The sequence below is a fragment of the Pyrus communis genome, chromosome 6 (genome assembly GCF_041283825.1).
Source record: "Pyrus communis isolate YQ-2024b chromosome 6, ASM4128382v1, whole genome shotgun sequence".
Taxonomy (NCBI): domain Eukaryota; kingdom Viridiplantae; phylum Streptophyta; class Magnoliopsida; order Rosales; family Rosaceae; genus Pyrus; species Pyrus communis.
The window spans coordinates 5730862-5752500 of NC_142570.1; the positions used below are offsets into that span (position 1 = coordinate 5730862).

The following is a 21639-nucleotide window of genomic DNA, read 5'->3' on the forward strand; positions in this document are numbered from 1 at the left end:
CGTAACATGATATTGTCCGTTTTGGACCCCCACCACGCCCTCACGATTTTGTTTATGGGAACTCACATGGAGCCCAGGTCAGGATGTGACAAATTTAGTATCAGAGTCAATCCCTGGCCACGTGTGCCGACGAGGACGTCGGGGCCCTTAGGGGGGTGGATTGTAACATCCCACATCGCCCAGAGGAGTGGATCTTGTAAGCCTTATATGTATATTCTCATCTCTACTTAGCACGAGATCTTTTGGGAGCTCACTAATTTCGGGTTTTGTTGGAACTCCGAAGTTAAACGAGTAGCGTGCGATAATAATCCTATGATGGGTGACCCACTGGGAAGTTCTTGTGTGAGTTTCCAGAAACAAAACCGTGAGGGCGTGATTCCAAAAACAAAACCGTGAGGGCGTGGTCGGGGCCCAAAGCGGACAATATTGTGCTACGGTAGAGTCGAGCCAGGGATGTAGTGGGGGCTCGGGCCGAGATGTGATTCCAGTGTCGACCAGCACAGCTCGATTCGGAATCTTAGTGGACATTCAAGATCAGGGTATGTCATTTTCCCCTCTTTAGTGCCTTTGCCTCCTCATTACCCAATCTAAGCATTTAGGTTCTTTTGTTTTCCTTTTTCTCTTTCCTGGGTTTCTTTCATTTTACCATTCTACCATTAAAGATTAAATATTTATAAGTGATACGACTAATCTAAACTAGATATAAAGAGAGGGTTGTGCAATTCACATACTCGTTTTTACTTCTTACATACTTTTTGTTAGTTGTGTAATTTGATTTTCTTCAATTCATCTGATCTAACAATAAAAAATTAAAAGGATATGTGATAAGTAAAAAGAAGTGTATGAATATTACATCCCAAAAGAAAAGAAGATAGTTTGACCTCGAAAAGTAAGAATTGGAAAAGAAATCCCTACTCACTAAAGCAAATCCCCACTTACAATAATTATAATTAGGCCCCTTATTCAAAGGTATTCCCATTTTTTGGTAAAAATAGAGACTAGTTGTGGAGCTCACCCCACATCAAACTTCAACGATCTGAACCGTCTATATTTCAAATTGCAATTTATATATCATCCTTGCAAAATATTAGCCAAATCGAAAATGTTTGAGGCACCTAATTTAGTTCAAAGAAATTGACGAACGTTATGTTCCAATAAACATTGAAATTTCATAAGGGCAATCAAATGAGTAAATGATTTTGGATTGAATTGATTTTTTTTGCAAAGATGATATCTGAATGAAGACTTAAATAATAGACAATCTAAATTCTTGAAGTTCGATGTATAAGGGCCCCACAATCAGTCCCCACTTTTACCAAAAAATGAATATCCCTTTGGATTAAGGTTGTGTAATTATAATAATACTCTATTTTTGTTTGCATGGATCACCTCAAAATCTCTTTCACTAAGTCCACCAAGTTCACCCATTCAGGCTTTTGAAATTTGATCAAATGGCTACAAACAGATAACCCCTTTAAAAGTTATAATAACTTTAGTCGTTTGATCAAATTTCAAAGGTCTGGATGAGTGAACTTGGTGGAAGGGATCCGCAGAGGATCCCCTTCCCACCTCCAAAATCCAAATCTCTTCTGGTCGACAATGTTTTAAAATTGTGTTTGACTGTAGGGACAATTCATAATTTAACGAAACATTATCCTACACCTATTTATTACTTAAAATATCGACACACACTCGTGGGGAGAATACCTTTACAGGGAGTAAGATTCGCTCCTCTTTTTTTTCCCTCCTTCTCTCCCTTCTTATTTGAACAGTCACGGTCAAACCATGTTAACATCTTATATTAATTTTTTATAGAAAGAGAAAGACAAAATAGAGAATGTGAAAGGAGGGGATAGAAAGGGATGGAAAGAGGAAGGGAGAGAATCCTAGTCCCCTTTACATCAACTAATGACAAACAAAACCATAATTAGTGAACTCTTTTCCTATCTTTGACTAGTGATGACCTTTCTTTGTGTCCCATTTAGTACTAATGCATATATGCCTTTGCTTGTAGTTGCAGGTGACGCTTTACGGCAATGACGGAAAGTAATAATGTTTAAGCACTTTGGTATGAATTTGATCTCTATCGATTTTCTTTCTCCTTAACATTTAACTACCTAATTCACTAACGATATTGTTTGATTGAAAAGAAATTATATGCCTTTACTTTTAATTTGCTTTGAAACTTTTTCTTACATTTTATGGCTTCTTTTGCTACAATTATGTTTGATGTTGTTTTCGGTTTTGGTTATGATGTTTATTTTTCGAGTTTTTATCATAAATATTTTTTGAAATTGACCCAACTCATCATTGTAGTCCCTCAATTTCAAAATCTATCAATTTCGTCCTTGAATTTGACTACCACACATCAATGTAATCTCTATCGTCTAAATCTAGCAAATTTTTTGTTAAATCGCTGACGTGGCAAAAAAAAATCTTTTAAAGTTTAAAAAACAATTAAAAACCAAGTAAAATCTTTTTTAAAGTTTAAAAAACAATTAAAAACCAAGTAAAATAATTTTGTTTTGTAATGAATTAAAATTTAAATTGAAAAGCAAAAACCATACCGGCCATATCACCCCAGCCCAATCCGCCATCTGGCACACTCACCCGCCACCCCAAGCCCAGCCACACCCCGGTGGCGGTTATGCCGTTGAGCTACCTGTGAGGCTTGCAGTCAATCTCTCTATCTTTGCTTCGCAATTTGCATATTTCTCTCTCTACCTCTATTGCAACAGACTTCAAGGTTTCAATTAATTACAAATGCTTTGTTTATATTCAACTCTAGCTAAGATTTTTGCCCGCGCCATTTTCCCCTCTTCAGCGCCTTTGCCTCGTCATTACCCAATCTAGCATCTGGGTTCTTTTGTTTTCCTTTTTTTTCTCTCCTGGGTTTCTTTCATTTTACCATTCTGCCATTAAAGATTGAAGATTTAAGATTTAAGATTGAAGCTTGAAGGTTTGAAGGCAACTGAGCTCATTTTGCAGATAATGCGTGCCTATAATTCAAATCCCCACACTGCCAAATAGAGCACGCTATTAAATGGATTCAAATACCCACCAACCCAGTTGCACCAACCAATTCTGGGTAGCTCAAAATTTGCTTTGAGCTCCCTCCTCTCCCATGTCGTCGACGGGGTGTGACTCGCTTGGGGTGGATGGGTGTGGCAGATGGGCGGAGGGGGCGAAGTAGATGTCGTTGGGTTTTTGTTTTTGTTTTTATTTATTTATTTGGTTCTAATTGTTTTTTTAACTACAAACAAGTGAAATCTTTTAGGTATATTGGTAGTGTGAGTTTTTGCCACATCAGCAAACTAATAGAAAGTTTAATAGATTTGGACAGCAGATACTACATTAATGTGCGGTAGTCAAATTTAGGAACGATATTGATTGATTTTCAAATTGAGGGACCAAAGTGATGATATAAGACAATTTCAAAGATCATTTGTGATAAAAATCCTTATTTTTCCTTCTTCTATCTGTTATACAAGCAAATATTGAGGAGGATAAACCGAACATAATATTGAACTTTGGGTGCGAGGCATTTGCTCTTAATTACATGAATTACAAGTCATTGTTTTTGTTTGATACTTTTGCAAAGGTTTTCATTTTAAATACAAACCGTATTGGGGGAGGTTGAAATTGGACCTAAGACCATATGTAGTAGTAATGCACTTAATCACTTAAGTTACAAACCATTTCCTTGGTCAAAATTTTTTTGTTCACAAAACAATTCTAAATTACATTCAACAAAAAGAGAGTTTCAAACTCATATATTAGAAAACGGATATATTACTATTGTCAACTAGCCTAAACCCAGTCCGAAACACAACATGAAGCAATAAAGAGTATGGGATTACATTTGCTTATAAATTAGAAAAGTGGGCCTATGCCAACCAACGAGAACAAAAAGCGACAGCTTCGCTCCCCAGTTCATATTTGTGGAGATTTTCAAAGATTGCAATCCCAAATACATGTTTATTTAACAGAAATGAGAAAATGAAAGAATTAGAGAGATTAAAAGTAGGCAAAGTATGAAAAGGAAATCAAATCAACTTGTCCCTCCTTGTCAATCTAATTCCTGATGTTTAAGTATTTGATTACGAATTTCAATAACAAACTTATACTCCTTCGATTCCTTACGTATAAGTAAATGTAGAAAAAAATTAAAAAGTAAAATGATTCATTTACTTATATTTTAGACTAAACGCATGAAATTTAAAAATCAGAATAATTTAAATTCATATATGTTATAACTAAACATGTCCTAATATTTTTTCGGTCTCCAAATATCTTACAGCGTCTATCGTCCAAAAAACAAAAAAATAATAATGTCAAGGTCACATCAAAATTCATATCGACCATAAAAACCAGCAGGCCACACAAGAAAGTAGTTGTCTGCCACTTTGAATTTTTGACTCTGAAATCAACGATCCATATCAGGTGACCATTGTGATCCAACGGTTGCATTTTTTATTTTTTTTACCCATATTTCTGCTCTCCCCCATCCAAACCGTCTCCAATCCCCTTCTTGTGTGTCATGTATTTGGTGCCCTTCATAATTGTTTTTCATGCGTTTTGTGTGTGAAAAGAATTTAAATGTAATTTGTGTGCTCAATGGATGGTTTAGTAAATTTCATATTTGTCGAAATTTTACAACTTTTAAATTAAAATGTTCATAAAAAAAACTAAGATTACTTGTATAAAATATTCTTTTTTTTTAAATGTTAAGAAAGAAAAAAAAAGACTAAAATAGTTTTAGCATTTCGCATTTCCTTATTTGGAATTTAGCATTAGGATATCTTATCCTTACTGCAAATAGGACACAAAGAAATTATTTTTTTTATATGAAAAAAAACGAAAACGTGGTCTAATATGTACAGTGATCACAGCATATCTTGTGAGATATGCTCCGCAGCTCCTGTCCGAAGAAACTTTGGCCCGCGAAACTAAAAGTCTGTCAGTTAATTCACAAACGTGGATAATTAACTTGTCTCCGCTTCTACGGTTGTTTCGAGGGAGGATGGCCTTTAGGAATGGGATTGTGTTGAGCTCGGTGTTTAAAATATCTGTATTGGTAGAAATGTTGATATGTAAATTTGTGAAAATATTTACAGATATACTGAATATTGAATATTGATATCGATATCGGTTGCTATCAATGGAAATGATGGAAGTTTAACAATAAAATTTTAGGGATTGTCAAACATTAATTTCGAGGAAATATAAAATTTTCTCCAATATGTAATAAATATGTCAGAAATATTAGCAATATATGCTTATTTTAGCTTAATTAACAATGTGAAGTGAAGTTTAGACTTCAACCCCCATTTCTATATCTTTCTCTGATTTTTTGCATATTTTCATAGAAATGTCGACCGTATCAAAGAAATTTTTAAACTCTGGTTGAGCCGAGCCAAAGGGATTGTTTAATACTTTGTTCTTTGATGTAAACGTTACCATTCAAATCTAATGAAATTTCTAACTTTAGAAAGAAAAAAATTATTGCGTTTCGAATTCAAATTCTTCCACTATTTTTAGTGTAGAAAAATTATATATATATATATATATATATATATTGTAGGCATAACTTACTGAACAAATTATGGAGTCCATAGAAAGAGAGGGTGCGGCACATAGAGAGAAGAGAGAGATGTGTAATTGTGAGGTGTGTTATATTTCATCTCATTGTGCCTTTATTTATAGTAGTAGAGAAGCTTAATTCCTTAACTAAATAGGATTACAACTCTAATAGGATAATATCTAACCCTAGAGAATATTCCAAGATATCCTTAAATACACTAGGATTTATACAATCACATTCCTAATCTAATAAGACTGCAACACTATATAAATGTAAATTTGTAAAAGTAATGTTACTCTTACCATTTCAATTAAGAAGAATTTTATGACAAATGAGGCGGATAATCACATAAATAAATAAATAAAACTACGATTTTTTCATTAATAAAAAAAGATTAAGAAATCAATCTCTTGCCATCGTCGTCTTGGTTCTCAAGATTAAAAAATCAATCAACCTCTAATTTTTAAGTGTCATCAGTGTATGTTCCTCCCTTCCTCTTGCCATCGTCACTTTTTTTGTTGAAATTATTGAAGGCTTCTTGTATTTATTTATTTTTTTTCAATTTTTATATGTCACTAGAGTTTGGATGGAGTGCCAGTAAAAATACAAGAGAGAATAATTGAAAGGAATGAGGGATGAAATGGATGAGGATCCTCTTTAGATCACTCGAGATATGAATGGAAATGAAATGGGAAAAGAAAACATAAAAATCACAATCTATATATTTTTAATTAAAAATCTATGAAATTTAAAAACTCAATTTAGCTGATGTAGACATGTTCAACTCATACGCCTCCAAAGCGAATTATCGTGAAGATGTTCTTCACAACCTGCCGACATTGTTGGAATTTTGGCAAAGAAGTGAAAAAAAAAAAATACAAATTTAGAAACTCAAATGTCAGCTTCAATAAAGTCTAGACTGGGAGGTAATTAACTCTCTCTTGGTAGATGTGGCCTCTTACACACCAAGCATTTGTCTTGGTATTTTATAGTATATTGAAACAACTTTAACATTTCAACAGACATGAGAGGTCATGAGTTTGCATAAGATAGGGTTTTCTTTCTTCTTGAACCCCCTTCGCCAAGCTCAGCCATGTTCATGGATTCCGTCGAAACGCTAGCACTTATCTATTTCCAGATCACAAATTTATATAAGAAACAAGGCAAATGGTACTAATGGTATATTTGGTATGCATTTTTTTTAGCTGTTGATGAGCATATTTGAAGTCTTCCATGTTTAAAGGCCTGATATCAGCACTCCCACTCAAGCCGGAGCTGGTTTACCTTCTGCTAGGGCTGCAGCTACCTCTTGCATGCCATCAGTGAAACATATAAGATTAAAGTTACGTTAAAAAATGGTGAAAAAACACGAAAGATCGACCTTTTTTTTCCTTCTCCAAAAGCTCTTTAATCGGATGGCGTGCAGCAGTTACACATAGATCCTGCGTTGTAGTAATAATTTTTCATATAGACACTAGATCTGTCATCAAGGTAAAAAGAAAATTGTTACTAGTACTTCGAAAAAGAATTCATATTCTTTATAATTTTAAATAGGGATTAGTACAGAATAACGTGTTTGAAGTGCCAATTGCAACTTCCCACAAGAAGCAAGAAAACGAGAAAAACGATATCACACATTTATATGTTACCTTAAGGTCACACTCGCTATTGCATCAAAATCAGCATCAGAAGATAAGTCCTCTTTGGCCAGTATGGACTTTCAATATCTTTGCTATATTGGGGAGCATCCGGCAAGTTTACCATCAATGTGTGTTGAATGCAAGAAGCTAATATAAACGAAGGAAGTGTGACAATACGTCAATCTTTTGAAGGCATAAAATGATGGCTTAAAGGCCATCCCACAACCTTCTCTAAGACCTATGTTAACTGAAGCAGCCAGCCATTGTGGACTTAAGCAGCCATAGCAGCCAGCCATTGTAGACTTAAGAATTAGGAAATTAGACATGAGTTCCATTGTAATTAATAAAGTAGTTGTAAACAGTAAAGTTAGGTATAGGCAGTAGTGTTTTTATGACTTCTTGTACTGGTTTCATACCTGATCATCATTGCTTGTATTCCTATATAAATCCTCCAATTGGGAGATGAATACATCAAGAAATTAACTCTATTTTGGCATGGTATCAGAGCCATTCTGATCCAAAAGGAGTTTCTATTCTGATTAACCTACTGGCACTACTGCCATCTACCCCATAAGACCTGCAGAATAGCAGGCCTTCTACTTTCATACGAATCCGATCTCTCTTTGGCCATATCTGCCAACATCACTACCCATATTGAGCTTGTTAACCATATATATTCCGCTGCATCTCTACCTAAATACTACCCCATACCCTATAAACCATACCCGTTGGAATCACCCAACAAACCCGTGCCATTGCCTCTTCCTCCTTGCATTTTGTTCCTGCATCTCTCTCAGTGAGACTGACTCTCTATTGTTTCAATAAAGAGAATTCGTTGCAGTAGTAATGGGTGACTCCAAGACCACTGTTTCAGCCGCTGTTACACAAAATGATATGTCTCTGCATATCACCCCAGACAAGTTGGATGGGTCCAACTATTCCTCGTGGTCCCAAAGTGTCCGCATCTACATCACTGGCAGAGGCAAATGGTCTTATGTCAGTGGAAAAAAGAAGGCACCAGCAGAAGCCGATGCATCGTATGCTATATGGGAGGAAGAGAATGCCATGGTTCAATCTTGGCTTCTCAACTCCATGACTAGAGATTTGCGGGCCATTTTTCTCCGACTCTCTACTGCAAAAGATGTTTGGGATGCTGTTACCCAAACTTACTCAATTGAAAAAGATGCATCAAAATTATATGAACTTCGCCGTCAAGCACTGGCGACTCGCCAGAATGGTGAGCCTTTATCTGCATATTATGGTAAACTCCAGCAAACATGGCAAGAAATAGATTTCTTACGTCCTGGAAAATTGAAATGTGCTGATGATGTTGCTGCTCGAGAGACAGAAATTTCAGAAGAAAGATTGTATGATTTTCTGGCTGGCCTTGATCCTCATTTAGATCATGTTCGCAGTCAAGTTTTGACTCAAACACCTTTGCCATCTGTTCGTGCTGCTTATGCTCTTGTGAATGCTGAAGCAAGTAGGCAAACCATTATGTTGGTTGGCCCACAAGTGGAAGGATCAGCCATGGTAGCTGCTCCGTCTCGATTTCCCCGTGGAGTCTCGAATTCTCGATCAGGTGGATCTAAAGTTACTGATACAAGGAAGTGTACTTATTGTGACAAGGATAAGCATACTAGAGACACTTGTTTTAAGTTGCATGGATATCCTGATTGGTGGGTTCAAAAGAAGGAAAATCAAAAGAAAAGCATTGTTGGATCACAAGCACACCTGTCTACACCAACGCCTTCCGTGCCTCGAGTAGATCAATCTGCTCACTCAGTTTCTCCTACTACTGCTTCCACTTCCTTAGTCGACGCAGGTAACTTTGGTTTTGCCTTGAACACCACATTTGGTGCTCCAAATAAACCTTGGATCATTGATTCGGGGGCTTCTGACCATATGACCAATAACTCTTCATGGTTTGCTTCTCACACTACTCCACCTTTAAATACCGTTAAAGTTGCTAATGGTATTTCCACTCCAGTGCTTGGAGCAGGCTCCATCTCATTAACACCATGCCTATCTCTCTCATCTGTTTTACATGTTCCTAATCTTTCTCACAATTTGCTTTCTATTGGTAAACTCACAAATCAACTAAATTGTCTTGCCATCTTTTCTCCTACTCATTGTTGGTTTCAGGATATTCGAACGAAAGCGTTGATTGGTCATGGTAGAGAGAGGGGAGGTCTATACTACTTGGACTTACCACCAGATTGTGAGAAGACAAGTTACAGTTGTCAAGTGGAAGCTAAACAATTTGAAGCTTCTGAAAAAATTTGGTTATGGCACAAAAGATTGGGACATCCTTCCTTTCAGTACCTGCAATATCTATTCCCTTCTTTATTTTCTAAAGTCAAGGTTTCTAATTTCCATTGTGAAACTTGCATCTTTTCTAAAAATCATCGTGTCTCATTTCCTTTAAGCTCCAATAAAAGTGATGTTCCTTTCTCTCTTATTCATTCTGATGTTTGGGGACCATTTCATATTCCTACTCATACTGGTGCTAAATACTTTGTCTCTTTCATTGATGACTGCACTCGAGTTTCTTGGGTATACTTACTAAAAAATAAGAGTGAGGTTATGTCTGTTTTTCCAATATTTCATCAAATGATTCAAACCCAATTTAATGCTAAAATTCAAGTTGTTCGATCTGACAATGGGAAAGAGTATTTGAATTATGGACTTGGAACATTTTTTCAACAAGAAGGTATCATTCATCAAACATCTTGTCCACATACTCCTCAACAGAACGGTATAGCAGAACGTAAAAATCGTCACCTCTTGGATGTGGCTAGATCTTTATGTTTTGCTATGCATGTTCCTAAACGTTTTTGGGGTGATGCCATTCACACAGCTGTTTTTCTTATCAATCGCATGCCATCACGTGTTCTCCAATTTCAAACACCTATCCAAACCCTTTCCCAGTATCATTCTCTTCCTTCACTCCTTCATATTCCTCCAAAAGTGTTTGGTTGTGTCTGCTATGTTCATGTCCACATGCAAAATCGTGATAAGTTGGATCCTCGAGCCATCAAATGTATGTTTATTGGCTATTCTGCTACTCAGAAAGGGTATCGATGTTACTATCCTCCCAATGGGAAATTTTTTGTCTCTATGGATGTTACCTTTCAGGAACAAGAGGCTTATTTTTCAGACGGAGATTCGGTCACTTCTCTTCAGGGGGAGATGGGGAGTAAGGAGGAAGAGCAGTGGCCACTTGACATTGGTGGTATGCATTTTTCGGATGAACACTTGTCTGATGCCGGTGATGGTCCAAATTTGCCTAATGATGAGGCAAAGAGTGGAAAAATATTGAAGGTATATGAGAGGACAAGAAAAAGGGGAGATAAAGGAAAAGAAAAAGAAAAAGTGGCTGATGAGATAGACCACCCACATATAGATCCCCTCATTGACCAACTCTCTGACCAATCAGCTGCTACTCATACGAATTATCCTGAGGTAACCACTCATTCTCCTTCTCTTCAGCCTACTATATTTGATGAGTCCAATCATGAGATTTCATTAAGTGCTGATCCAAATGAACCACATCATGAGTCTGGTTCTCGTTATCCTATTCGAGAAAATCGAGGGATACCCCCTGTTCGTTATGGTTATTCTTCCACAAAGGGTATTCAATATCCTATATCTAATTTTGTTTCATCTCATCGCTTGTCAGACTCTTATATAGCTTTTGCAAACCAATTGTCATCAGTCTCAATTCCTAATAAGTTACAGGATGCTCTTAAAAATCCAAAATGGAAAAAAGCTATGATTGAAGAGATGGAAGCTCTTCGAAAAAACTCCACTTGGGAACTGGTTAAACTTCCTGAAGGCAAGAAATCTGTTGGGTGTAGATGGGTGTTCACAGTAAAGCATAAAGCTGATGGTTCAGTGGAGAGGTACAAGGCCAGATTGGTAGCCAAAGGTTATACTCAAACCTATGGCATTGATTATCAAGAGACATTTGCGCCAGTAGCAAAGATCAACACTATTAGGGTTCTTATGTCATTGGCAGCAAATCTGGGGTGGCCTCTACGACAGTTTGATGTGAAAAACGCATTTCTACATGGAGACTTGGATGAAGAGGTATACATGGATCTTCCTCCTGGATTCACTACCACTTGTGATATTGGCAAAGTATGCAGGTTGAGAAAGTCCTTGTATGGATTGAAGCAATCACCAAGGGCATGGTTTGGCAGGTTCACTCAATCCATGAGAAGTTATGGGTTCAAGCAAACTCAGGCTGACCATACCTTATTTCTTAAGCATGATAAAGGTAAACTTACAGCCTTAATTGTTTATGTGGATGATATGGTGGTTACAGGTAATGACGTCGAGGGAATTCAAAAACTTCAAATGTATCTAGCCAAGGAATTTGAAATGAAGGACTTGGGTACTTTGAAATATTTCTTGGGTATTGAAGTTGCAAGATCAAAGCATGGCATTTTTCTTTCTCAAAAGAAATATGTTATAGACTTATTAACTGAGACTGGGATGTTAGCTTGTAAACCTGCAGACACACCAATTGAGCAAAATCATAGATTAGGAGACTATCCTGATCAAGTTTCGGCTAACAAGGAAAGATACCAAAGATTAGTTGGGAGGTTGATTTATTTGTCTCATACACGACCTGACATAGCCTATGCTGTAAGTGTGGTGAGTCAATTTATGCATAGGCCAAGTGAAGCCCACATGGATGCTGTACAACGCATTCTCAGGTATTTGAAGTCTGCTCCTGGAAAAGGCTTGATGTTTTCCAATCATGGACATCAAGAAGTTGAAGGATACACTGATGCAGATTGGGCTGGGTCAGTAACTGATCGCAGATCGACTTCTGGATACTTTACATTTGTTGGAGGAAATCTAGTTACTTGGCGCAGTAAGAAGCAACATGTAGTGGCTAGATCCAGTGCTGAAGCTGAATTTAGAGGTATGGCACACGGCGTGCAAGAATTGTTATGGCTCAATATGTTGTTGAGAGAATTGGGTTTCAATTCTACAAAGCCATCAAATCTTTATTGTGATAACAAAGCCGCCATTAGCATTGCTCATAATCCAGTTCAACATGATCGTACTAAACATGTTGAAGTGGATAGGCACTTTATTAAGGAAAGGTTGGTTGATGGTAGCATTAACTTGCCTTATGTGAAGAGTGATGACCAGCTAGCAGATATGTTAACAAAGGCAGTGTCAAGTAGGATTTTCCATCTTGCACTCAGCAAGTTGGGCATTCGAGATATTTATGCACCAACTTGAGGGGGAGTGTTAACTGAAGCAGCCAGCCATTGTGGACTTAAGCAGCCATAGCAGCCAGCCATTGTAGACTTAAGAATTAGGAAATTAGACATGAGTTCCATTGTAATTAATAAAGTAGTTGTAAACAGTAAAGTTAGGTATAGGCAGTAGTGTTTTTATGACTTCTTGTACTGGTTTCATACCTGATCATCATTGCTTGTATTCCTATATAAATCCTCCAATTGGGAGATGAATACATCAAGAAATTAACTCTATTTTGGCAACCTACTCCAACCCTTAGAGTGAAACTTAAATTTTAGGTTTTAACTTACCCCAATTTGCTCCAACCCTTGGGGTGAATATGAGTAAAAATTCAAAACTCATTTACAGGGCAAATTTAGCCCGGGATTTCCTTTTGATTAGGGGGCTGGCCCACTATATATGTATATATTTTTTTAGTTTTATATTTAAAAATTCATTGAATCCAACGGCTAAAATCTAATTTGATCAAATCCAACGGTAAAAAAAAAAAAAATCTAACGGTTCAAATTTAAATACAACGGCTAAAGTAATTAAAAAAAATTATTTTATCCGTTTCATATTCTTTCGTAGTGTTCCATGAGTTTCATGATGCCGGTTTAGTGATTTTTTAATATTTATCGGAATCTAAATATTTTTAGGTTAAAATGTTCATAAAATTAAATTAGGATATTCTATATAATTTTTTTTCCTTAAAAGTTACTTTAAAAAAAAATTCTAAATTCATTATTTAATAATTTCGGGCTAAAAATTTAACTCAGAAGGGTTGGAAGAGAAAAACCCTTTCTAGGTTAAAATTTTTAAATTTTAATCCAAGGCTGGAGATGGTCTAAGCTTGCAAAACAGGAGACAAAAAAAAGTCACGTAAGTTATCAAAAACTCATCAAAACCTTACGAAACTAATGAGTTCTTGACATATCAGAAATAGCGCGCTTTCATTTGCAAGTATTTGATCCTTGATGCATAGTGTCTTGACATTTCAGGTGCTGCTTCTCTGTATATGTTTACTTTGATCACTCGAAAGTCTAACCGCAACCTTCCTTCCAAACATCCTTAACGTAGGCTGTTTGGTCCAGTGTGACATTAGCAAGAAATGCTACTCCCAAGCTTAATGTCTCGTTCGAGTCACAAATCTCTGCTAACCCTTTCTTCACAGTTACATTGAGACTTGCTCACTCCGGAAATACAATGGACACGCATGCGCTGCAACGTCTTCATTGTGATCTTTTTGTTCTTTTATCTGCATAATTTTTCGAAAAGTTCATTAGCGCTTGTCAGATTCATATCACAGGCCAACTTATTGACTTGGACATGTCTCTAAAAGTACCATTGATTAACTGAATTTGTGACATTCCTGGACTATGAAGGCGAACTTGCTTCGGACTGGACAGTGGACATAGCAGAGGGTTTACTTCATCAATTCACGTCCATTACGAACATAGTAAAGAGTCAACAAGAAATGCAGAAATACTTGACATAGCAAATGATTTTATAGTTCTGTAACGTAATGTGATGGCTAAATTTCGGATGGATACCTTTCAGTCGTTATACCAATTAAGCGATTTAACTTTGTAATGTGGCGACCTTTAGATCTGAAATTCCTTAGAGAAGCGCCTTCTCCAAATGTACTGAAAAACACTTAAAAGACTTTTTATACTGAACATATTTTAACGTTTTCTACCAAAAACTCACGAATACGCGGTCTTAAATGCAGTTTTAGTTATCTGAAAGCGCTTGAAATCCCCTTCAAAATACAATAATACTTCAAGAATACATTGTCGATTGTTCGATGCACAATTTCTTGTCAAGAATACATCATTTGTTGATCAGAAAACAAGTGTTCATCATGTAGCTAAAGTAGTTGGTTCACAGCCATCATGAACACAAGCCAAAACATCTTTATAATCCCTTGAGATAGTGAAGGAATCATACACCTTCCCATCCTTGCTCTTCTTGTACTCAAACAGAAGCGACGAGTGGTTAAATGCCGTAAGTTTTACGAAGCCAAAGTCGGAATCTCTGAAAAGGCTCCAACTCGTTTGCACCGGGCCAAAAGCCGATAAGTGGCTGCCTCCTCCACCAACAACAACATGTATAGTTCCATTCACAGTTCCCGAGTAATGAGACTTTTCTGTATTCACACACTGATTCTGCAGCACACGAACGTCATTGATGAAGGATCAGAATACAACATGTGTGCAATTTCTAGTTAATACAATCTTTTGTGTGCGTTACCTGGTAAATGGGGCATGTTCTTTCGTAGTTATGGACATGACCGTACAATGCAATGTCCACCTTGTACTTTTGCCAAAGCTTTTGCAAGCTTTCCCTTCCCATAGGCTCGCCAAATGCGCCATCTTGCCACTGTGCGGATGAATAACCAAGAACACGATGAGCAGCAAATATCAGCCAAGGCTGTTTCTGCCTGTCCGCGGACGCAAGGCATTTCTCAATGAATTTGTACTGCTCAGAGCCTTCCCTCCAATCGTGCTCACTGTCAGCTATGCAAAAGTGGAACATCCCATAATCTGTCGAATACCTGTAAAAGAACAGTTACAATATGCTTAACTACCCAATTTATCGGATGATTGGTATACTTTTATTTTTGCAAAATAATTGGTTAAGTAGCTTGTGACACAAGCATTCTCGTTATTTACCAGAACTTCGCTCTGTTCTCAGCAGGAACATAAAACATAGTCTCTGCCAGGACACCACATTCGCCGCCTGAATCATTGCCGTCATAGAAGGAACCTGTCCCTGGTGCATCGCGTTCGTGATTGCCACTGTCAGAACACTTCATGTGAGTTTCAGAGGGAAATGTGAACTTATACATACATGCACAGAAACAAGGATAAATCAAGCAACAAACCTTGCAATCATATATGGCACATTTGATGCAATCGGCTCCACCTGTGACGTGAACTGATCCCACTGTGAGATGTATCCATTGGCATAGACAATATCTCCGATGTGAAATACTATGTCAATGTTATCTAAGTCCTTTATCAGTGTATCTGTTGTATTGAGTGAGCCGGGCTGATAATCAGCGTATTCATTTGAACCGTCACGCTCAGCCTGAAATTTATTGAAACGAAAAGTAAATTTTCATGACTCAGCTTGATAATATGAACATTCACCAAGCCAGATAGTTCTTATTTTTCTTGATGTTACCTTTCCCATGTCGCCAAATATAACTACGCGCTGTAATGAGTCCTCCCCCGGGTATGGTGATGACTTGAAGTGGTAGGACTTGCTCCAGATATAGGAACCATTAGATAATTTATGACCGAGCTTGTAAGTGTACAATGAGTTTGGCCACAAATCTTTTAGAAAACTTGTATGGATGAAACCAGGATCCCGCCAACCAACTGTTCGCGCTGGTGGACCTGCGAATCACAAGAACTTTGTTACATTAATTTTCTTGTTTCGATTGGCCTTATCTGTATGAATTGGATTGATCATATGATCCGTACCACACAAGCTTCCTTGAGGGAAAGTCAATGTTCCTGCTGGAGATCGAATTTGAGCTTCGCCCTTGAGACCCCACTTCACAAAAGGTACAGCTTTGTTGATGTTGTAGCCACTTGTCCAGGTTACTGTCATCTGCAAAAGAACAAAAGAACATTATTATAACTCAATTTCCGTCCAGATTTTTATGAGAAAGGAAAGTGGTGGATAAAATTATATAAACTTACTTCATTCCAGTCCTTCCCTTGAGCAAGACGCGGGTAAAGGGGTACATTCGGATTAGCAAAACTTATAGAATTAGAAACTGCCACCAGTTTTGGCTGCATTTTGTGGATATATAGTTAGACAACACTCGAAGTGTCACAGTTAGCGTGAAGAAACACACGAAAATGGTGACACACTTGAAGTTTGATTAGTCTTTCCAAAAGCAATCAATTAGCTGAAATATTGAAACAGTGATATTTAATATTGTATGAAGCAAAGCTGAAAGAGAAGGGACATGAACGCACGGTAGACAGCCCGCCTGAGAATAATGCAAATGAAAAATCCGCCCGTTGATTGATCAACTGAAACTTCAAAGAAGCTTTGCCCGTTTTTGTATAGCCAGCATTGGAATCATTGGCAAATCTGTACTGAAATGAGAACATCAAGATTTCAGTACGCACGTCAACGGTTAGAGAACAATAAGAGCTATAATTTCCTCAAATTCCAAGAGAGATTATGAATTTGAAATAACACAAACCTTTATCGGAGCTGAGCATATATTTGGAGCCACTTCTCTATCGTCGGTAGGTGGACAAGTCGATGAACTGCCATAAAAGATTGAGTTCGTGAATCTACTAATTTTTTTTTGGTGTGAAAGTATGACATTCTATATTAATCTAATCAATGGGGAAAGCATCCGCTCTAGTCAACGTGACTACACCTACGCTTGCAAGAAACGGATTATGTTGAAAACAACGGAGATTAAGAGTTAACAAGATGGACATTACTTGAAATCTGCAGGAGAAAAGACTGCCAACCAATCATCTTCAGCAGGCTTCGGACTTGCAACTTCAATAGTTACCCACTGAGAATCTTCCCCCTGAGCATAAAGTGAATTTTTCAGCCAAAATCATCGTGAAGATTATATAGATACATATATATATATATATGTATATATGTATATGTATATGAGAAACTTCATAAGGGGATTCCGCTCCGCTGTTCATGTAGCGGGATACCCGATGTATATACGTATGGGTTAATAGCGAAGAGATACAGGTTGACATACTTTGGTGCCAAGAAGGACAGGGTAAGCTTTGACGGAAGCATTTTCGTGAAGCTCGTAAACAGCTCGGTGGATTTGAATCTTCGACAGCGGCTGCACCCCGTCGCCGGCGTGCTTCTTGTGACTGTGATCAGCTGCTGTGAACTGCACCAGCAAAACCAACACCAACACAACTTTGACGGACAAGAAGCTGTAGCCCTCCATCTGTCCAAACTTCTGAGACCCCAAGTGTTTAATCCTTGATGTTTCAACCATTCTTGTACAGTAGCAGGCCAACCAAATTTGTCTCTACCTCTTTCTAGCCTTTCGTAATTGTTGACTAAAATTGCCGACTTTTGTGTTGAATTTATTGTTAAGCCTGCACCACGTGAGTGAGCAAGAGAAGCTGCATTTCTAAGATTCTTATTATTTATTTTGGTGAACAATCGTTTGCGTTTTAATAGTATTTCTCTCTACTTGTACGTGAAAGGTTTCAAATTCGAGTTGTGAGGATGGCGAGTTTAATATCAATATTACGGTTGGCTAGTTGTTCGACTTAACTAAAATTCTCAATTCTTTTAGTTTAATATCGTCAGATAAAATATAAAATTAAAAAACATACAAAATCAGAGTCTCACCCATATTCCTTATTGGTTAGGTAATAAACAATCACATTTTTAAATATTAAATTTAACCTTGTATAGCTAATTAACTATTTTAAGAATCTTGCAGTGTGTGGATAGCCGATTGACCGGACTGTTTTCGTATAAGTTAATACTAGAGAAATTAAATTCAAAATTTAGTCTCGCTAGCATTACTCGTTCGTATATCCAAATCTATAAAACAAGAACGGATATGTAACGAATGAATCCGATTCTTCACATCTCATACTTGAACAACCAAGTATCATTCTAATTTATGACTTCTGATTCCAAGTCGGTAAGCACGCAGCCAGTGTAAACACATACCAAGCACACGGCAGTTTCTAAGCAATAACTTAGTCTACACATTTGAACAAGTAGACTTTGAAAAACCTAAAAAATGTAGATTTATGACAGCATATTCTCCGTATCATGCTCTTGCACCACAAGCTCCTTCAGTTGACGAAATTAAAATCCAATGCAAGTCAAGGTTAATGATTCATTAATTTAGGAGAGGCAGTGTCAGTACAATTACAACGGAAATATATAATCTCAGAGAAGTAGTATCTGAGTTTCCCACTGTTCTAAAAATCCCCATCTAGTGCCGTCTAGGTCTAGACGCTACAAGGTTGGTCACCGTCCCAATTAATGCTTAAACGTTTGAAAATTAAGGAATGGCGCATATACCTGTATAGGTGCCCGTCTAAACTACCTAGGCACCCGCCTAGGTTGCGACTCACTTAAATAGAAAATAAATAACTTCATTTTACATTTTATTTTTTTCAATAAATTGTAAAAGACTTGTTGAATACTTAAATAAACACACATTATATGCTAGTTCCCCATGTTTTCATTATGTTCCAATACTTCTTAATATATATGTCATTCTATTTTGTAGTTTATGATGTAATTACATATATTTTAAGTATACACAGACACTTATTTACACGAAATATAATAAATTTATTTAAATTCGCCTAGCCCCTCCCTAGTTGCCTAGACGTTAGACCCCAACTTGCCGTCCGACTAGCGTTTACCGTCTTTTAGAACCTTGTTTTCCTAAGAAGAACTATCATTCGGATCAGTTAAAAGCGAAAAAAACTAGTAATGAGCCAGCAAAGCTCTAGCTACATTACAGAACTACAAAAGTGCAGGCAGGACTCCGGCACGAGCTTGGTGTTACACATTCCCTTCATTTATTCGTATCTACGCGCGTTAAAAAGATGGGGGCAAGCAGCTTCTCCAGCTCCACTAATCTGAAACCACATGAAAATAATTAGTAAACAAACAGAAATATGTTCTGGAGCATAAAATGCAGCAGAAAACATCAATCGTGGACTTACATCTCGTATTTCTGAATTGCTTCCTTTCGTTTCATCGCATATGCATCACTATCTTTAGGTACATTGATCAACGCATTGCATACAGATAGTGGAGCTGGGAAGCAGGTCAAACCAACAGAATTTGAGTCAAATAACAAAATTAAGAAGAAAAAATGCAACAGCTTGCATAGCATTTAATATAATCTATATAGCTATCAATAGCCTTTAAACAGAGTTTATTTTGTTCATTAAACAGTTTATTTTGTTCAATTTTAGGCAATGGCTCCATTCTCCGTAATGCAACCAAACTAGAGAATGTGCTGTCGAAAGGATAAGCACATCGATCATTCGATTTAGAATGGTTTTCAAATATTCCCTAGATTATAAAGAAAATGGTCCATACATGGCACTGGAGCTTCTTGTTTCATCTGCACGTCTTTGTGAACCTTTAGAGCGGCTGGTGTGTCGGGCTGCACGATACCCTGCTCAACACGAGCAATATAACCATGTAAACCATCTAAACAGCATACAGAAATACATAGCAGTCGAGTGAAACTTTTGAATAGATTATGATCATTTAGTGGATGCATCCTCCATTGCAAGAAATAAAAACTACTGAGACAAACAATTCTTACTGATGCGGTCCATATGGAAGAAGCATCTGCATCTTCAGACGGACGCTTGGAATTTTCTAGGGTAATTGGGCTAAAACAAGAAGTATCCAATACCTTCTTCTTTTCCCGCCTCTTCAATATCTTCATATGGCACTTCTTGATATAGTGCATCAAATGATACTTAGAATGCCTAGAGCACAACTCTGCTTGGATATCCGGGTTCTCAGTTAGCCAGTCTGCTATATCTTTGGACTTAACCACGTCATCTTTATCCAACGATTCTAACCAAATGTAAACTGGTCTCCATTGATCAGTGCGTTTAAATCGAGCATGTGGAATATCTACATCACCTTGGTTTTCTTCCTTTCCTTCCTGCCATTTAACATTACAGAAACCATGTCAAAACTTCTGCATAATACAAAAAGAGCATTACCCTAAAACTGAAAACCAAAGCCAAGTTAAATCATATTATCAATTCAAACATCAATGGTGTGTTTCCCAAAATCGATTAGTAAATTAGAAAAAACAGCGATGACAGTTATAAGTTTTACAGAAACACAAGAGCTTAATTGGAGAAAAGAACTCCTCAACTATCTACTCGCCACGCTCTAATTGATTCTTAGTTGCGAAATTCCGTTCTTACCTTTCTCCATTGCAAAGCAACAAGAGTAAAGCATGGGGTTTGAGGTGGCCTTTCGCAAAGTGTAATCTTATCAAGGGTTTATAAGCGAAAAGCCCGATCATTTTAACTCTATCCATAACCACATTTGCCTAGTAATCTGCCAGAAGGCACCCAAAACTTTCGCTAATTTGCCTAAAAATCTCATCTTTCTAATCCCAATAGCTTAATCACACAACGATTACACCTTTAACAAAAACCCAATTTTTATTCGAAGGATTATCAAAATTTGAAACTGAATTGGTGAATTTGGGACCTGACTGGGGAGTCGCATGCAATTCTGAATGGCAATGAGGCGGTGGCAGAGGTCGGCCCGGGGCATGGATTTGATGCCTTGGGGTATGAAATCGAAGTTGGAGTCGATCCAGGCTTCGACCTCGTCCATGGAGACAGCTTTGGCCTCAGGAAACGAGCAGAGCCAAGCTCGGGCCATGGTCTCCCATTCCTGTGAGGACTGCTCACTGGCGTTGTCGGTGTCGGAAACTCTCTGTTCCGCCGCCGCTTCTTCTTCTTCGGTTGCCGCTGGCGGTGGTGCTGGTGGTGTCGCTGCTAGGGTTTGGTCACCGGAGCTCGACATTTTGCTTCCCGCGAAGAGAGCAGAAGCAGCGGCTTTCTGTGAACTGCAATTAAAAACCGGGGGCGGAAACGACGTCGTTTTAATGGTGACATCTATTTTTTGATTATTCATATTTCAACCCCAAGGGTTGAGCTGAGTTTCAAAAATAGGCCACAGAATCGTAGTTTTAGCTTTTCATACCCTGTTTAAATTGTACCAATTTAAAACTTCCACCACGTTGACCAAAAGATCCGCTAAATGCAGAAATGATAGTGTGTAAGAGGAGAACAACTCATATAGTCATCATGACGTCCGGTGCCAATAATACAATGCTATATAACGTCCAAGGACAATAATACAATGAGACACATATTACGGGATGCCAACATGCCTCACAAATTCCATCTAGGAACATGAGACTTCATATGGTATAACACGATGACATGCGAAATAAAAAATAAGGATTATATTTCTCATATATCAAGAGTATATGTTGTAGTTCTTAATTCTTAGCAAAAATAAAAAGAGTAAATGTTGGAAGCTAAGCAATTTTCTTAACTTAAATTTTGTAACAAAATTTCCGGAATGCTTTCTCAATAACTGCAT

The 21639-nt window shown here is 37.4% G+C and overlaps 3 protein-coding genes across 4 annotated transcripts; 1 reads left to right on the forward strand and 2 right to left on the reverse strand.

Moving 5' to 3' along the window:
• Positions 1-7927: 7927 nt before the first annotated feature.
• On the forward strand, positions 7928-9677 carry LOC148696165 (uncharacterized). The gene is made up of 2 exons (XM_088695587.1): positions 7928-9049; positions 9370-9677. The coding sequence occupies exons 1-2, from the start codon at positions 8071-8073 to the stop codon at positions 9402-9404; spliced, it is 1014 nt and encodes a 337-aa protein (XP_088551713.1). The 5' UTR covers positions 7928-8070; the 3' UTR covers positions 9405-9677.
• A 4522-nt stretch (positions 9678-14199) lies between these two features.
• LOC137710400 (putative inactive purple acid phosphatase 27) lies at positions 14200-17604 on the reverse strand. Its single transcript, XM_068449407.2, has 11 exons — positions 17246-17604; positions 16965-17056; positions 16715-16781; positions 16482-16604; positions 16200-16292; positions 15978-16107; positions 15676-15890; positions 15374-15579; positions 15162-15287; positions 14740-15043; positions 14200-14654 (listed from the first exon to the last, which is right to left on the reverse strand). Exons 1-11 carry the CDS (start codon positions 17495-17497, stop codon positions 14349-14351), a joined length of 1914 nt encoding a protein of 637 aa, XP_068305508.2. The 5' UTR covers positions 17498-17604; the 3' UTR covers positions 14200-14348.
• Positions 17605-18347: 743 nt separating this feature from the next.
• Positions 18348-21087, reverse strand: LOC137711566 (ribonucleoside-diphosphate reductase subunit beta). Of its 2 annotated transcripts, none has more exons than XM_088695588.1 (5): positions 20734-21087; positions 19913-20170; positions 19588-19666; positions 19206-19299; positions 18348-19118 (listed from the first exon to the last, which is right to left on the reverse strand). In XM_088695588.1, the coding sequence occupies exons 1-5, from the start codon at positions 21052-21054 to the stop codon at positions 19055-19057; spliced, it is 816 nt and encodes a 271-aa protein (XP_088551714.1). In that variant the 5' UTR covers positions 21055-21087; the 3' UTR covers positions 18348-19054. The 2 variants fall into 2 exon arrangements, with proteins under 2 accessions (XP_088551714.1, XP_068306920.2); XM_068450819.2 differs by having other exon boundaries at positions 19820-20170.
• Positions 21088-21639: the final 552 nt, after the last annotated feature.